Genomic DNA, 18,699 nt, shown 5'->3' with positions numbered 1-18,699 from the left:
CCAGTTTGGCAGAGACCAAACTGTGTAAGCCACCACTGACTGCTTCCCAGGGTGCACCATGGTAGGAAGCTGAATTGGAAGTGGAGCCGTAACTTGAACCCAGGCACTCTGAAGCAATACCAGCAACCCAAGCTCTCTTCTCCACTGTGCCAAATGCCCGCTCCTACCTAATATCTTTTTTACTGTTCACTGGAATGGCTATTTAATGTTTCCTTTAGAAATAAGAGTGGCAAGTGGTAGACATATACGCCCTTCCATCCCCCAAAGTAAAGAGATAGAGAGACAGAGGGAGGGGGAAGGAGAGAGAGAGACTCAAAAGCCTTCAGCAAGACGCCTGAGAGCGCAGCGGCTCCTGGCTTATTCCGAGTGCTGCCTCTAGTTGGTTCTTCAGTTATTCTTAATTTATTCAGGCTGAGTCACCCAACCTTGGTTTTCTTTTTCTTTTCCCTTCTCTTGTTTGTTGTTTTAACAGCAACTGTCTTGATATTTTTTTTTCCTAGCAATTTAATGGAACCGTAGACTTCCTTTATGCTGACACTTGCATTTCCAGGGACCTGAATAGCACAAAAGTAACCTTAGCAGTCCCCCCCATTCACCGCTCTCAGCACTGTTTGCTGAGTGACTTGCCCCAGCAGGGTGAGAAACTGCACAAATGCAATGTCTGGAGATCTCTAAAATGCACACACAGTGCGCCTTGCCCCATCCCAGCATCAGCGTTAATATTTTATAAGCCGGGCTCCTACTGGGGCAAATCAGAAGAGGGGAGGCTGTACTCACGGGGCAGAGCCGCCAGCCACGGAAAAACCCAGCCTGGGTTTCTCCTGCCCGGATTGCATGTGCAAGGTGACTGGTGTTTCTGAACAGCGGGTTTGTAGCGAGACTGCCTGCAGAGTTGGGGGCAGCCACAGCTTCCAGGGAGCTGAGGGGCCGCCCTTTCCCCATCCGCTTCCTCTCTCTCTCTCCTGTTACTTGCACTCCACACATCTGGGCCGCTCACCAGATGCACCTAACGCACTCTCCTCTTCGTTTAGAAGAGGCCAAGTTCTGGGTGAAGCCGGGGCGCGCGGGGGGGGGGGGGGGGGGGTGGAGCAGGGAGGGAAGGCAAGAGAGCAGGCCTTGGTGAGCTGCTTTAGTGTCAGGCCCCAGGGGCTCAGGGGACCCCTTCAGAACTGACCCTGCAGGGAAGGAGCCTTGGGGACTTGACCCTCCCCCAACTGCCAAGTCCACTGGTTGGGGGTGGCTGCTGGGCCACCCACACCCGCCCCTGTCCAGCGTCCCTGGCTCTCTTGGGTTGAGCACAGCACCACAGGCAAACAGCAATGAGCCGGCCTGAGGACCCAGGCGGGGGGAGGGGGCCCGTGACCTCTGCCTCCCCTGCTGGGTGCAGCCTCACACCTCCAGATACCTGGGAGCCCTTGGGCCTCGCAGCAATGCTCTGAGCTTGCAGAAGCCAAAAATGGCGCCAGAAAAAGCGTGCCCAGCTTCCTAAAGAGCGTGAGCAGGCCACTCCTCGAACCCCAGCCGCGTCCTCTGTGCGGTGCACGCCGGCTCTGGCTGCTGCGCGGCTGGGGCAGCTCCAGCCCGGTCCCTGTGACCTCCAAGGCTTCCGGCAAACTCTGGGTTCCTGGCAAGATCATAACGAGTTCTTCTGGAAGGACACGCGGCAACCCAAGGCGAGTTGCAGGCTCCTCGACCTTTCAGACTCAGGAGGGAACATTTGATTCATTCTGGATGGCAATTCTAAAAGTTGGCTGGTGTTTAATCATTTACTAAAAACTCCAAAAGCTGGCCTAAAAGCAGCCTAGCGTTCAGGAGCTGAGCTAGCGAGGTCTGGAGCGCCCTCTGGTGGCCATCTTGGATCATTGCGCGTTCCTGGCCGGCTCAGAGATTTAGGAAGGTGCCGAGCTCCTGGCGTGAAGTCCTCCAAAGTCTCTTCAAAAAAAGTTGAGGCCGGCGCCGTGGCTCACACACCGGGTTCTAGTCCCGGCCGGGGCGCCGGATTCTATCCCGGTTGCCCTTCTTCCAGTCCAGCTCTCTGCTATGGCCCGGGAGTGCAGTGGAGGATGGCCCAGGTCCTTGGGCCCTGCACCCGCACGGGAGACCAGGAGAAGCACCTGGCTCCTGGCTTCAGATCAGCGAGATGAGCCGGCCACAGTGGCCATTGGAGGGTGAACCAACGGCGAAAGGAAGACCTTTCTCTCTGTCTCTCTCTCTCTCACTGTCCACTCTGCCTGTCAAAAAATTAAAAAAAAAAAAAAATTGAAACTTACAGTGCTGTCCAACATGAGCCAGAAATAAAAAGAAGACTCGAGATGAGATTAAAAGTTTATTCCTCTGAAGGGAAAAGAGGAAACAGAGCGCTGAGTTCCTCGTCTGTTGATAAACTACTCATTTTTGCATCAGGATTCCTTTTCGTCGGTTTCCCGGCATCCTTAGCTTGTCTTTGAAATTAGCCCCTGAGTCAGCACAAATATCTTCTCCTAAAGTCTTCTTTAATTTTTATTTACTTGAAAGACAAAGTAACAGAAAGAGAGGGAAGGAGGGAGAGAGAGACCTTATAATCACTGGTTCACAATACACACACACACACACACACCCCAATGGCTCCAAAGGCCAGGACTGGACCAAGCTGAAGCCAGGAGCCTGGAGCTTCATCTGAGTCTCCCAAGTGGGTGGCAGGGGCCCAAGCACTTGGGCCATCTTCCGCTGCTTTCCCAGGCGCATTAGCAGGGAACTGGATCAGAAGTGGAGCAGCCCGGACACATCTTGACGTCCACATGGTGTGGCATAACCCACTACACCACAGGTAGTAGCTTTACCCACTGCACCACAGCACTGGTCCCAAAGTTCTGCTAACTTCCACACGGGGACCCCTCATCCGCCTGGAATTCTGCCCTCAGAGGCGGTGGCAGGTCCACCTTGGTTTGCCTGCAGATGCGGAGCCCGTGTCCCCTCCATCCTTTGACTGGCGGTGCCATCTCTGCTGTGTATTCCCACACAGACACAGGTCAACCTCGGGGAGCAGACGAGAGGTCTTCAGAAAGTTCATGGAAAATATGTATTATGAAATAATGATGCTTGGATTTCAAAATTGTTTGTGCCAAAACAAACTTACCTTTCAGTTCCATTTTCCATTAATTTTTTTGAAGTTCCCTCATATAAACTAGATAAAACCGACCAGCAAATATAAATTAGAAAGTGTGGCCATTTGGGGAGTGGACCAGCAGATGGAAGATCTATCCCCGCACCCCGTCTGCTTTGTGTGTGTGTGACTTTTTTAAATGAAGAAACAAATTTTTTTAAAAAAAGTGATTTTGAAAATAATTTGAAAACCACCCTGTTGACCATTGTCAAAAATCTGAAATTTCTCTACCAGCAGTGAATTGCTTTCTTTTTTTTTATTTATTTATTTGTTTATTTGAAAGGCAGACTTACAGAGAGAGAGAGAGAGAGAGAGAGAGAGAGAGAGAGAGAGAGAAGGAGTAAGAGGTCTTCCATCCGCTGGTTCACTCCCCAGTTGGCTGCAATGGCTGGAGCTGCGCCAATCTGAAGCCAGAAGCCAGGTGCTTCCTCCTTGTCTCCACATGGTGCAGGGGTCCAAGCACTTGGACCATCTTCTACTGCCTTTCCAGGCCATAGCAGAGAGCTGGATTGGAAGTGGAGCAGCCAGGGCTCAAACCAGCGCCCCTATGGGATGCTGGCACTGCAGGCCAGGGCTTTAACCCACTGCACCACAGCGCTGGCCCCTGAATTGCTTTCATATAGTTTTATCATTATTATTACTAGCCAATGAATCTCATTAAGAAGTCCGTATTTATACATATTCTGAGTTTTTTAATAAACCAGTAAAAATCACCATAAAAATGCTCATGAAATTTCAGAAGCTGAAACCTGGGTGGCCGTGACCTTGCACCTTAGCTCATGAGCACAAAAAGTGGCATCGTCAGCATCTTGTGGGCAGGTGTGGCATGCACCAGGGGCAGGTACAAGGCCACCTTTGGCCACAAGAGAGGAGTCTGCTCATATCCAGTGTGCCCCAAGCCCCCAGTCCCCACAGCACCAGGGCTGGCCCCAGCGTGACTCAGGCCTCTAAATGAATTGAAAAGAGACACAGAGACACGTGGGGTAACGAAAGTGCCATGCAGGCCTGGCTGGAGTGGGATAAGACCCCCGAGGTCCACTCTGTCCTCGCCATTGAGTCATGTCAGCCCCTCGGGGATTTATCAGATACAAAGACACAGTCTCCTGCCTCCCTCGGTGCCCCTCTCTCCCTCTGCACCTCTCTCCCTGTCCTCTCTGTCCCTCCACAGCTCCTAGGGCATCCAGGGGCAGGAGAGGCCCTCCCTAAACACCCTCAGGTCACCCTGAGCCTCTGTCTTAGCTGCTGATGGTGCAGTTGCTTGCAAAATTAATACTGTATCTCATTCAATTAACGCATGCCTCATTCCTCCTGAGCCTAACGTGATTAAAAGAATGTCGGGCGCCTGGCCCCTGAATAAGAATGAGCCCTGCTCCCAGTCTGTGGCCAGCTCTGCCTCCCCTGATGCTGAAACAGTCAGAAGATTAATACACAGCAGCTTGGTGTTCTTGTGCAGCTCCAAGGGGACCCATGAGGAAAGGAAAGAAAGAAAGGCTACGGGGCCAGAGCAGGGGGGTGCAAGGCTCGGCCAGTTGCACCCCGCACCGGCTCTGACGGCTGCTCTGGGTTGGTTTGCAGGACCTTCAAGGCTGCCTTTGGCCAGGGCTGAAGGGCTGAATTTCTCTCAGCTTCTCGTTGAGGTGGAACGTTCAGTCCTGGTCAGCCAGAGTTTTCTCCGTGCAGGCCAGTGAGTGCCGGTCTCTCGGTGTTAATTTCCCACCCACAGAGCAAGCACAGCCTGGTGCAAGAAGCAGCTGCCCGGCCGGCGCCGTGGCTTAACAGGCTAATCCTCCGCCTTGCGGCGCCAGCACACCGGGTTCTAGCCCCGGTTAGGGTGCCGGATTCTATCCCGGTTGCCCCTCTTCCAGGCCAGTTCTCTGCTATGGCCCAGGAAGGCAGTGGAGGATGGCCCAAGTGCTTGGGCCCTGCACCCGCATGGGAGACCAGGAGAAGCACCTGGCTCCTGGCTTCGGATTGGTGAGATGCGCCGGCCACAGCAGCCATTGGAGGGTGAACCAACGGCAAAAAAAGGAAGACCTTTCTCTCTCTCTCTCTCTCTCTCTCTCTCTCTCTCTCACTATCCACTCTGCCTGTCAAAAATAATAATAATAATAATTAAAAAAAAAAAAGGGCCGGCGCCGCGGCTCACTAGGCTAATCCTCCGCCTTGCGGCGCCGGCACACCGGGTTCTAGTCCCGGTCGGGGCACCGATCCTGTCCCGGTTGCCCCTCTTCCAGGCCAGCTCTCTGCTGTGGCTAGGGAGTGCAGTGGAGGATGGCCCAAGTCCTTGGGTCCTGCACCCCATGGGAGACCAGGAGAAGCACCTGGCTCCTGCCATCGGATCAGCGCGGTGCGCCGGCCGCAGCGCGCTACCGCGGCGGCCATTGGAGGGTGAACCAACGGCAAAAGGAAGACCTTTCTCTCTGTCTCTCTCTCTCTGTCCACTCTGCCTGTCAAAAAGAAAAAAAAGAAAAAAAAAAAAAAGAAGCAGCTGCCCTATGCAGTTTGTCCTGTGCCCTATTGGCTACCTTTGTTGAATGCGATTTTTTTAATAAATAAAATATAAGTAGATCAAAAGCAAATGTAGAGATTTACTTTTCCTACCTCCTTCTAAAATAAACCATGAAACCTAGCCCCCAGGAAGTCCAAACCACAGACTCAGCTTACACTGAATGGGCAGGTTTTCCCTGATAATTAGATGTTTGTTAGCAAAAATGATGACCTGACTATGGATAAACGTTGAGGACGGACGACCTAGGCTGGTTATTGTTTGTTCTGGATCTCTGTTGGGAAGAAAATCAACCAAAAAAGCAATAATGCCAGACGTTTATTCACCAAATATTTGTCAGGCTTAAGATAAATACCAAGCATCACGCTTCTCCCCAAGGACATGGATGTGAACAAAATAGATGCATCCCTTGGACTCTGAGACCTTGCTGTCTGGTGGTGCGTGAAGCACTCCTGTAAACAGTTGTGATGGAAGGTTAAAGATGCATTGAGAGGGCTGGCGCTGTGGCACAGCGGGTCAAGCCGTAGCCTGCAGCATCAGCATCCCATATGGGCACCAGCTCGAGTCCCAATTGCTCCACTTCCAATCCAGCTCTCTGCTGTGGCCTGGGAAGACAGTGGAAGATGGCCCAAGTCCTTGGGCTTTTACACCTGTGTGTGAGACCCAATAGAAGCTCCTGGCTCCTGGCTCCTGGCTTCAGATCGGCCTGGCTCCAGCTGTTGCAGAACCAGAAGGTGGAGGACCTCTCTCTGTACCTCTCCCTCTCTCTTTAGTTCTACCTCTCAAATAAATAAATAAAATTTTTAAAAAGAGAGAGAGAGAGAGAGAGGCACTCGTGAAATAATGTCCTCGAGTAATAACATCTGTTAACCGTGCAGAACAAGGAAGGGTGTCAGGATCCAGATTATTTTTCTTCTAAGATGCATTTCAGAGTAACACACGTTTCTATGTCCTCCTTCCCAGTCAGCATCCCTTCTCAGCCACAGTGCAGCTGGGAGTCCTCTCTCCTAACCCTGTCCACCACTCTACTCTCCCTGCCCTGCCCTCTGCCCTCTGCCCTCTGCCCTCTGGCATTTCTCCGTAACTGTCTAACACCAGTTGCCTCCCTCACCTCTCACACACAGTAGCTTTGCATCTCCCCAGTCATCGCTCCGTCCCTGGAAGCTGAGTTTCCACTGAGAAACAGGCTGAGCCAGGAATCACATCTGTAAAGGTGGTCTCCCCTCATTCTGAATCCCAGGAGAGCTGGGGGGTGGGGAGGTAAAGTTCTCTTCATTACTTATACGAAAAAGGCCACATATGGGGTCCAAGCAGCAGCAGTCGGGGCTGCTTTTGCCTCCTTCTTGATGCTCAGAGTCCACAGTGTTGTCCCCCAGGGCACTGGTAGTCCCCAGCCCTTCCAGGACCCAAGCTCTCGTCCACCCCAAGTCCCCTGTGAACTGTGGTACCAAGCCCAGTGCTCCCTCTGCTCATACCTGCCCGCAGGTATCCGGATGCTGGACCAGCCCTTCATGACAGACATCATCGAGGCCTCCTCCATCAGCCACATGCCCCAGCTGATAGACATCTACAGTGCCAGCTGGGGCCCCACGGACAACGGGAAGACAGTGGATGGGCCCCGGGAGCTCACGCTTCAGGCCATGGCCGACGGCGTGAACAAGGTAAAGACGGCCCTGCCACTCAAGGCCTGGTGTGCTCCAAAGGTGGGACGAGGCAGGTGAAGCGGTGGCGACACTAGAGCAGGTGGATGGAGGGCAGGGCAGCGGGAGGGTGGGGCTGTTACCTTGGGTGTGCAAGGTGTAGGGACGCAAGGGGCCTTGGAGGGAACTCCTGTGACGGATACAGCAAAGGGGCCAGGAGGAGGCAGGGGAGACGTCAGAGGGAGGTGGGAGCCTGGCCCCGGACAGAGGGCTGTGGAGGGAGGGTCTCAGACCACAGGCCCGCTCACGGGATGCTCTGTCTGCATCTACGGCCTGGGGAATCCCTCTGCTCCGCGGTTGGTTGGGAGCAGCCCACAGGAAGCAGGGGCTTCGTGCAGACAGGGTGGTGGCTGCAGGGGGCAGTCCCTGGGACAGTGGCCCCCGCCCCCTGCTCCCACAGCAGGGGGTCTGAGCGATGCCTTTCCCTGGCCGCGGCTCCTGGAGAGGAGCCCGGGAGAAGGGACTGAAGCAGTGGCTCCTCGGGGAGGGCACCCCGGAGTCGAGGCACAGTGGCCACTTCGTGAGAGGACAGAGACTTCTTCCCTGGGGTCTCCGGGCAGGGCCAGGCTCGGGGATCAGAGTCTTCCAGGGTTCAAGCGCCCACCCATCACTCAGCGCTGAGCGTGAATCCGCGAGGGGCTTAACCTCGCTGCACCCGTTCTCTTCTTGCCGGTGCAATGGTGAGTCCTGGGGGGCTGTTGTCAGCTGTGCATGAGGTCAGCGTGCACCCGCATGGCACTAAGTGTCCAGCAAACGCCGGGTGGCCTGTTCCGGTCACTGCTGATCTGTTTCACAAGCCCTGTGGACCCCATGGGTCAGGAGGTTGGGCAGGGTGGGGTGCACATGGCATGTCTCTGCTACCTGAGCAGCACCTGCACAGACGTTCTGATGCCCTGAGCTACTCACTGTACCCCGAGCTACTCACCGTACCTCGCGCCACCTCCACTCCCCGGTCATTCATCTGGGGAGAGATTGCACTTGACCTCAGCTGACAGTGGTGGCTTCCCCGAGTGGCCAGATTTTTCTCTGTGGTCAGCCATGAGGCTCTGACCACAGCGTGTGGGGAAAAGTGTCTGAAATTTCATGTGTGGACTCTTGGAACAGAATTGTTAAGAATTATTTTTTAATTTTGCTCCTTGGATTCTGACAAGTTTCAGACAGAGGAAATGTCTGTAAGCCATATTTTGTTGTAGAACTAGCACTGTTGGCAATAAATCGCAAAATTCACCCAGTCTACATATATATTTAAATTACTTACAATCTGTATGTGGAAAACACATGAATCCATTACTTACACATCTACTTAGTCTTATTTATTTATTTGAGAGACAGACAGAGGAAAAGAGACAGAGGCAGGAAGACAGCGGAGTGCCCACCTACTAGGTCACTCCCCAGACAGCGGTAGCAACCGGGGCTGGGCCAGGCCAGAGTCAGGATCTGGGAATTCAAGCCTGGGTCTCCCGTCTGGGTAGCAGGAACGCAGTTACCGGAGCCATCACCTGCTGCCTCCCAGAATCTTCATTAGTGGGAAACTGGAGTCAGGAACCAGAGCTGGGACTCAAACCCAGGTATACAGGCATCTTAACTGGCGTCTTAAATGCTAGGCCAAATGCCTGCCCCTTATGCATTCATAAACCTAGAATAAGGACTGGTATAAAACACTGTTTAACACTAGCCTGAAAGGTAAGAATATTGAAAAAAATTAGCAGCAGCAATTGAAGGTTACTTTGTCTTCACATTTCTTGGGCTTAGAGAACATGAGTTCCCCTCTTGAGATGGTCCTCAAAGACGAGCACAGGTCTTCAAAACGTCGTCGACTGGCTGTTCTGTGAATGTAGGACTCCTGCATGGATGAAATTGTGTGGTGGAGAGACCCAAAGTCCCATAGAAATCACCCACATCTGTGGAGGATGCCACTGGTGCCCACGTGGGCATTGGCTGCCAGCACCTCGCCCTGCTACTCCAGAGGGGGCAGCCCAGGGGCCCGCTTGCCTTGAACAGGGGTGGTTCTATGTTGTAATCTATATTCCAGGGCCCACCATGCATTGGGCCAGAGCTGGCCTGTTTCCAGGATCCTCTATTGGTGCACCCCCTCACTCACAGGTTTCCCCTGAGAGCTGTTTCTGAATACATGTGGTGCACCCAAACCCCTACCTTCAGCTCTGATTCTAGGGAGCTCCCACCAAGCCTTAGCCGGGTAGCTTTCCCTCTTCCCCTGGGCTGCCAGGAAACTCAGAACCAGCTTTGTACCCAGTCACAGAGTTTTGTTTGGACTCTGTTTTCTGTTATCTTGTTCCCTTGTCTCCACTATCCCTGGCCTCCAAAATCATTTCTTAGCTTTTGTTCCCACCTGCTGTTTCTGTATTCCTATTGAACCCAAGCCTCTCAACTCTAAGCAGTTTAACATTTGTAAAAGAAGTGACTCTCAGATTAAATTTAGGCAGAACTCTGACTTTGGATCCGTAGGTGGATGCTTGCTTATGCGCATTCCTGGACTAAAGGATCTCACTGGACAAGAACCAAGAGGTGTACGTGTGACTCTCCTAGCAGTAAATCCAACCAAGGGTCAGCCAGGCCGGGCCCAGAGGCCAGGCCCACCCCACAAAGTTCTCTTGGAGCGCAGCCGCTCCCATCAAGGTCTCTGTGTCTCTCCAGCTGTCGCTGCCCCCCCCCACCCCCGGCGCCAAGGGAGGACCCATTGTCAGCACGCAGGCGGTGCTGTCCCATCCACATGCGCACCCCACAGGACAGGCCGCTCTGCCAAGGACCAGCTGGAGAGGGCCCCGCCTGGAGTGAGAGAGGCCAGCTGTAACCTGGACCCTGCCCCCTCGGGCCTGAGAGCCTGCCGCTGGCTGGTCCCTTAGCCTCTGCAGTCCCTCAGCTTCTTCCTCTGTCACATGCTCTAATCCATGGCTAGTGGTGGCCAGGGACTTTGTGAGAAGTGCAGACCCTCAGCCCCGCCCCGCCCCACCCCCACCAGGCGCACGGGACCCTGCACTTTAACAAAGTGCCACTGAGGTTCACACGACTCCAAATGACCTCTGGAAGCCACAGCCTGTAAGACACTGGAACTCCAGGATGTGGCTTTTAAAAAACCCGCGGGGCCACAGATACAATCGTTTTCTGGAAGGATCAGCACTGTATGAGGGCACCTCAGAAAGTTCATGGAAAGTGGAATTAAACAATTAATTTTGATGCAAAAAAAGTTTTTGAAATCCATGATGACAAAGGGTCTTCAATAGTTTCATGAAAAATATATACTATGGATTTCAGGGTTTTTTTAAGGATTTATTTTTATGTATTTGAAAGGCAGAGTTACAGAGAGGGAGAGGGAGAGAGGTCTTCCATCCGCTGGTTCACTCCCCAAATGGCCAAAGGGGCTGGAGCTGCACTGATCTGAAGCCAGGAGTCAGGAGCGCCAGGATCAGGAGCTGCTTCTGAGTCTCCCACGCAGATGCAGGGGCCCAAGGACTTGGGCCATCCTCCACTGCTTTCCCAGGCCATGGCAGAGAGCTGGATCAGAAGTGGAGCAACTGGGACTCGAACCAGTGCCCATATTAGACAACAGCACTTCAGGGGGTGGCTTTACCCACTATGCCACACAGTGCCTGCCCCTGAGAGAAAGAGAGAGAGAGAGAGAGAGAGAGAGAGAGAGAGAGAGAGATCTATCCGCTGGTTCACTCCCCAAATGGCCGCAACAACTGAAGCTGGGTCAGGCTGAAGCTGGGAGCCCGGAATTCCCTCTGGGTCTCCCATGCCAGTGGCAGGTGTCAAGCAGTTGGGCCATCTGCTGCTGCCTTCCCAGGTGCATTACCAAGGATCTGGATCAGAAGCAGAGCAGCCGGGACTTCAACCAGCACTCGGCTATGAGATGCTGACGTTAGCAGCAGCTTAACCCCAGTGCACGGGTTTCTAAAATTTTTTCCACCAAGTAGAAGTCTTAATTCCACTTTCCCATCCATGAATGTTACAAGTCACCCTCGTATGTCCTCATCAGGGTGATGGGTTGGAGGAGCTGCTTGATAACCAAGCCCCATGCTCTAGTTTGTCTCTGGGTTTCCGGAACAGAGACCCAGGGAGCTCAGCCACAGGGCTTCCTTGCAAGGATGCACAAGGAGGGACACTGGCAGTGCAGTTCGTGATGCTTTGTAAGGACCACTCCAGGAAGCACACAGCCTCCCCTTCTTAGAACGAGATCTGGCCAGACCCCTGTCACATGGAAACGAGCCTGGCCCTCGACTGCGGTCACCTTGCCATCACCTGGCTTTCTCGTTTATAGCCAAGCTGGTTGGTCACTGATCCAATGACAACTTCTGTCTTCTCCTCTGGAACTCTGTGAGGTCTCCTTCCTCCATTCTCTAAGACCGTCACCCCAGGGGCACAAGCACACAGAAACTCCCACAGTGTAATCCTGGGGCAGAAGAGAGTCTCAGAGTTAGAAGCCAGACCTGGCCTGGAATTGACCCTCAGTGACACGTTGGTAGCTTGAAATTAGACACGGAAGTCAGCAAACACCAAACGTGAAGATCTTTCTGTCCCCTTTCTGTCTCCTCCAGGGAGCTCGTTGTTCACCATTTATAGCACACCGCTGGATGGTGGGGCTCTGTTGGCTCCCCTTAAACTGCGCCGTTTCCAAGCTCGTATCTCCTTACAAGGAAAGGGCACCAACGCCCAAGTGAGTGTGGAGATTTCCTCTGGGCGAGGGAACCCTATGAGGAAGAATAGCTGAAACCCTGAGGATCTGTGTCTCCCCACCAGAGTCTCGGGTCATCCCGAGACCATGGAGGCCCAAGCGAAGACCTCACGTCTCAGGAGACTCAGCACTCACAGCAAACCCAGGGATGCCGGGGACACAGCCATGGAATGGGAAGCGGAGTTCTCGATGTGAACAGCACTGTGCCACTGGCTAAACACCGACAGTGACCCCCGCATGGCGCTCACGTGGGAAAAAAGTGAAGTGATGCATTACTACAGCGTTGTGCGGACCGCTGTAGAAGTCCAGCCCCTCTGAAGCAGGGCCCGACACTCGGGTGGTGTCAAGCGCTTGACACCTGCTGGTGTCACCAGCAGGGTGGCAGGGAGGGGGACAGGGCACAGGGGACAGCAGGTGTGCTGCCGGCCCCTTTCAGTGCCCCGGCTCCTCAAGGTGCATTTAGCCTGAAACTCCTGACACACACAGCGCATTTCATCACACTGTATTCGCTGTGTGATTGGACAGGAATGATGACACGTTCCAAACCAAGGACCAGGAGTCAGCAGGCACCCAGGGGAACACCTGGCTCGCATCCCCTCTACCTCAGCAGGTGTAGATTTTCACTGAGGCATATTTTTGGCACCCAAAGCCAAATAAAAATCAGGCAAATAGGCCCTGGGGCCCTTCATCTGGACTCAAAAGGCAGATGGCGCTCAGGGCAGCACACCCCTGGGTGGCCCCTGCTACCTCCCAGGGACTTGTGAATGGCTCCAGTGCATCTCAAAGCTGGCTGTTTCTTTCTCCTTCATCTGTAGCCTCCCTGGCTGTAACTAGAGGCCCTTTCCAGCATGATCATTTTGCAAAACATGCTAAGCACACTACAACTTGAGAGAAGACCTGTTCATTTGTCTTCAGAGGACAGCGTGTAAACATTTCAGAAACTGAAATCAGTAGGATGGAAACTATAAGATTCCTCATTTGACTTTCCCCAGGCTGAGGAATGATTCTTTCCTCGTTTCAAGCTTTTTTTTTTTAATGATATTGGAGAAATTTGCGAGTGAAGGGTGTCTGATACATCAGCAAAGATTTCCTTCCAGTCGCTCCCATTGTCCTGTCTATTCTACAGGAAAACTACCTCTGAAAGGTAAAGGTCACCTAAACAAAGGGGTCAGATTATCCCCTGCTACACACCAACACATATGATGAAAAAGAAAGAAGAAATAGAAGAAGGCAATAAAAGACCTTTATCAGGATATGCTGTCTGCCACAGTCCCCACCATTCCCAGTTGTCTGATGTGTGCTTCCTTAGGGATTGGGTTTGCAGCTCCTATGTGTGCTCAATGAATTTAAGATTTATTTATTTATTTGAAAGAGTTAGAGAGAGAGAGAGAGAGAAAGATCTTCCATCCACTGGCTCACACCCCAAATGGCCACAATGGCCAGAGCTGTGCCAATCCAAAGCCAGGAGCCAGGAGCTTCTTCCAGGTCTCCCATGTGGGTGGCAGGGGCCCAAGCACTTGGGCCATCTTCCACTGCTTTCCCAGGCCATTAGCAAAGAACTGGATCAGAAACGGAGCAGCCAGGACTCGAACCTGCACCCATATGGGATGCTGGTGCTTCAGGCAGAAGCTTAACCTACTACACCACAGCACCAGCCCCTCAATAAATTCTTGAGGCAAACAGACAAGAAGAAAGGAAAAGAACAAACTTTTTTTCCCTTTGCTTAATATTTTTAATATTTTTGCCTTTAATTTTCCAGTCTACATGTTGAGTTTACAAGCTAAAGCCTTTGTCACGTTATACTTGGGATATGAGTGACAGAGACTCCTGTCATGACACCCGATGATCAATAAGACACCATGCATTTTGTGTTGGAGGGAAGGACGCAGCCATTGCAACAAGACTGGTGGAGAACAAAGAGCAGCCATTCAGGGGGAGTCAGACCTGGAGGGCCTGGGAGGTGATGACCGATTCATGAACTTCTTTCCCCATCTGGAGGACATGCAGCCCCTGGGGGCCACCCTGGCCCGTGCTTGGCTGACTCTGGGGACAACACCCCAGCTTCTTATTCATCACTCCTCAAGGTTGTCTAAGGTACAAAGCATCGATTGTTTACTCCTCAGGGGTTGCAAAGGACACCAGCACAGATCACAGCTCTTGGGGCTGGAATGTATGGGCAGGGGCCACCTGCCAGAGAGTGGCTCCAAAGCCACCATCCAGGAAGGAGGGGCTGGGGCTAAGGGCTGCCCGGGGAGACGGTGATTAATCAGGTGTGGGCACTGTGAGGCCCTCCTGCTGCCTGCTGGAATTTAATCAGAGCGTGGGTCGGACGCCCAGGGCTCCGAGTGCCAGGGCTCTGGCCGGCAATGAATGCCTCCTGCCAAGGGGTGATCCGGAATCCTCCGAGAGCCACAGGAAGGTGTGCACGCGAACAGGGCAGCTGCAGTAAGGAGTCTGCGGCTGTGCCTCTGCAGGAGCCGGTGCTGTTCTGGGCTGCAGAGGAAAGAGAAGAGAAGGCTGGAGGGTGTCAACTGTCCCTGTCTACCCTGGACTTCCTGTGTCCCAGGAGGGCTCTGAACCCTGATCAAAACCAGACAGCTGGTCACTCCACCCTCAGGCTCTACCAAGGAAATGACCCCTCTGGGCCAAGTGGACAGCACCTCAGACATCAGAGACATTCATTGCCACCTGTAAGCCAGGACATAACAGAGACAGCCACAGGTGCCATGGGACATGCCTCAAGTCAAGGGTTTGAGTCAAGGATAAGGACAACTGCTCCATTCTTAATTTGGCCTCTCTGGAGAACCTCACATCCCTTCATTAACCCACTGAACACAGCACCGGCCCCGGCAAAATTATTTTTAAAGAGCAGTAATCCTGGGGCCAGCACTGTGGCACAACGGGTTAAGGCCCTGGCCTGAAGTGCCAGCATCCCATATGGGCACCAGTTCTAGTCCTGGCTGCTCCTCTTCTGATGCAGCTCTCTGCTATGGCCTGGGATAGCAGTAGAAGATGGCCCAAGTCCTTGGGCCCCTGCACCCACGTGGGAGACCTGGAAGAAGCTTCTGGCTCCCGGCTTCAGATTGGCGCAGCTCCAGCCATTGTGATCATCTGGGGAGTGAACCAGTGGATGGAAGACCTCTCTCTGTGTCTCTATCTCTCTCTGTAACTCTGTCTTTCAAATAAATAAAATAAATCTTTTAAAAAAAGAGTAGTAATCCTAAATCCTGACCCAGATGTACTGCAATCCTGTTAAAAATATAAATCGTTAATGAACTTTATAGAGCAATAATATAGATTGAGAATCATCAAACATTCATTCCTTTTCATCCAAAATTACCTCTTTTAGAAATTCTACCCGAGGAAATAAACAAAAATGTGAAGACATTTGTAAGGTTACATTCATTTTAAACATAACGCACTTTAAAAAACTAGAAACAATCAGCCATGTATACCTAAGAAAATAAGTAAGTTATGGAATGGCTATTTAATAAGACTGATAAAATATTATGATATAGAAGGGTATTAATCTCATAAGGCAATGTTAACTGTATAATAGTGAGAAACACATTCGAAGAAGGCCGAGAAAGTGGATGCATTTTATGAGCCCAACTTTATTTTTGTATCTGTTCTTAGACTTTGCATTTATATATAAAACTGGCAGGAATCCACAAAATACCATGAGATTATCTATTCATGGAACATTAGAAAGAATTTTATTTTCTACAGTCTATATATCCCAATTATTCTACAGTGAATATTATTTTCATGGTATAAAATACAATAACTTTTTAAAAGTACATCAATGTTGTATTAAGATGCCAAGGTGGCCGGAACCGTGGCTCAACAGGCTAATCCTCCGCCTTGCGGCGCCGGCACACCGGGTTCTAGCCCCGGTTAGGGTGCCGGATTCTATCCCGGTTGCCCCTCTTCCAGGCCAGCTCTCTGCTATGGCCCGGGAGTGAAGTGGAGGATGGCCCAAGTGCTTGGGCCCTGTACCCCATGGGAGACCAGGATAAGAACCTGGCTCCTGCCTTCGGATCAGTGCGGTGCGCCGGCCGCAGCGCACCGGCCGCGGCGGTCATTGGAGGGTGAACCAACTGCAAAAGGAAGACCTTTCTCTCTGTCTCTCTCTCTCACTGTCCACTCTGCCTGTCAAAAATAAAAAAATTAAAAAATAAAAAATAAAACATGCCAAGGTGATTGGAAGTACAAAGAACTATAATTGAGCATTTGGGAAAAGGCGACTCTCCCTGGCCTGTTTCCCCAGGTAACTACACAGCCATCCCACCACTGGACCACAGGGCTTGTTCTGCTCGTTAACCTGGGTCACCACCCATTGACTAGGTGGAGCCTCAAGCCCCTCCAAGTGAGATTTTCTCCCTCTGGGAGGCAGGCCATGTGCCGGGGGCACAGGAAACCAACCGTACCCATCGCCAGCTAGAACTTCACTTGGGCTGATGGTGAGAGATTGCTAAAATTTCTGTATGATGAGCAAAATACAAGATCTGCATGAACCTCTAAGAAGTTTTGAATTTGTGGCCGGTGCCGCGGCTCAATAGGCTAATCCTCCGCCTGTGGTGCCGGCACACCGGGTTCTAGTCCCAGTCGGGGTGCTGGATTCTTTCCCGGTTGCCCCTCTTCCAGGCCAGCTCTCTGCTGTGGCCCAGGAACACAGTGGAGGATGGCCCAAGTGCTTGGGCCCTGCACCCGCATGGGAGACCAGGAGAAGCACCTGGCTCCTGGCTTCGGATCAGTGTGGTGCGCTGGCCATGGCGGCCATTGGAGGGTGAACCAACGTAAAGGAAGACCTTTCTCTCTGTCTCTCTCTCTCTCTCTCTCTCTGTCCACTCTGCCTGTCAAAAAAAAAAAAAAAGAAGTTTTGAATTTGTAAGAGGTTACTTTAGCTTACACGTTGCTCTGGTATGAATATGATCTTGCTCTTCCAAAGTTCGAGTTGAAATTTGATTGCCATTGAGAGGTAGACTTTAAGAGGTAATTGGTTTGTTAAGAGGAATGAATACAGTTCTTGCGGATCAGATCAGTGACTGCTCGAACAAGCCCTTACAAAGCAACTCGCCCTCGTGTTTTGCCCTTTCACACTCACTCACTTGCCCTTCCACTAGGGGGCCCTCAACAGAGGCTGACGAGATGCCAGCACCACACTCTGAGACTTTCCAACCTCCAGATCCACGATCCAAAATAAACATCCATTCTTTAGAACTCACCTGGTCTCGTATGTTCTGTTATAGCAGCAGAAAACAAACTAAGACATGTTTGGAACCAGCAAGTTCCAGCTCGCGACTCTTTACCGTTACATTAGAGCCAGGGTTTCTCAACTTCATACCATTGATACTTTGAGCAGGTGAATTCTTTGCTGTAGGTACATCCCTGGCCTCTACCCACTAGATGCTAGCCACACACAGGCACAGAGTCATGACCACCAAAATTGTCTCCAACAGTGCGCTCAGTGCAGGGGGTGAATCTCGCTCCTGGACAAGAATTTAATGCCTGGTTGAAAAGTTTGCATTTGGTGAAAATTTACCTAATATCACCTAAATGCACTTGCATTCTTAAAAAAAAAAAAAGAAAGAAAGAAAGAAAGAAAGAGCAGAAGTGGAGTAAAGCAAGGAGACAATTGCAATACAGGCAGCGTGGGAAGGTCTGACTGCCATTACGGTCATGGAGCATACATCAGAGTAAGGGTGGAGCTCCCCAGCCCACAGCCCTACCCTCTGCAGCCCAGCTCCCTCCACGGGGCAGGCTCCCAGCTCCAAGGTCACAAACTTCCTAATCTCCCTTGCCCCATTTGCATTTTTGACTGCTTTACCACTTGTTCCTGGACAAAAACCCTGCTGTTGAACTCCCAGATGTGGCCATCTTAGCCTGAATGAATCTCTGTGTATAAAGTTTGGGTATTAGGATCAAGTTAAAATTATAAATTGACGTAAGGGAGAGTGGTGCCTCTGGGATGCTCAGGAACGTGGTGTGTCTTTCCAGTGCATCCATTCTTCATCTGTGACTCTCCGGAGACCTGCAGGCTTATTTAAAACCTAACTTTTTTTTTTTTTTTTTTGACAGGCAGAGTGGACAGTGAGAGAGAGAGACAGAGAGAAAGGTCTTCCTTTTGCCGTTGGTTCACCCTCCAATGGCTGCCGCGGTTGGCGCGCCGTGGCCGGCGCACCGCGCTGATCCGATGGCAGGAGCCAGGTGCTTCTCCTGGTCTCCCATGGGGTACAGGGCCCAAGAACTTGGGCCATCCTCCACTGCACTCCCTGGCCACAGCAGAGAGCTGGCCTGGAAGAGGGGCAACCGGGACAGGATCAGTGCCCCGACCGGGACTAGAACCCGGTGTACCGGCGCCGCAAGGCGGAGGATTAACCTAGTGAGCCGCGGCGCCGGCCTAAAACCTAACTTTTAACCTAAGGTTTTTTTCCCTCCTCTTCCTTTTTTTTTTTTTTTTTTTTTTTTTTTTTTTTTTTTTTGAGTTTGTTGAGTTCTTCTGAAGGGTTTGATCTTTCATGTATCTACTGTTGCTGTGAGGATTCAGTAGCTCACTATGTGAAATACTTAACGCACACAGTAGGCGCCATAGGAATGCTTGCTGTGATCGTCACCCTTCATTTCTTCCACTGGACCCTGTATCTGTTGATGACTG

The 18,699-nt window shown here is 51.8% G+C and overlaps 1 protein-coding gene across 2 annotated transcripts in view; it reads left to right on the top strand.

The window, feature by feature from the left end:
- Window positions 1-18,699, top strand: part of PCSK2 (proprotein convertase subtilisin/kexin type 2) — a 307,137-nt gene that overhangs the window by 268,161 nt on the left and 20,277 nt on the right. For both annotated transcript variants that reach the window (XM_062202269.1, XM_062202268.1), the window contains one exon: window positions 7,134-7,309. In XM_062202269.1, coding sequence (XP_062058253.1) covers window positions 7,134-7,309 — 176 coding nt within the window. The remainder of the gene's footprint in view (window positions 1-7,133; window positions 7,310-18,699) is intronic.

Source organism: Lepus europaeus, chromosome 10 (assembly GCF_033115175.1).
Source record: "Lepus europaeus isolate LE1 chromosome 10, mLepTim1.pri, whole genome shotgun sequence".
Lineage (NCBI taxonomy): Eukaryota > Metazoa > Chordata > Mammalia > Lagomorpha > Leporidae > Lepus > Lepus europaeus.
This window is presented reverse-complemented; position numbering and strand designations above follow the sequence as displayed.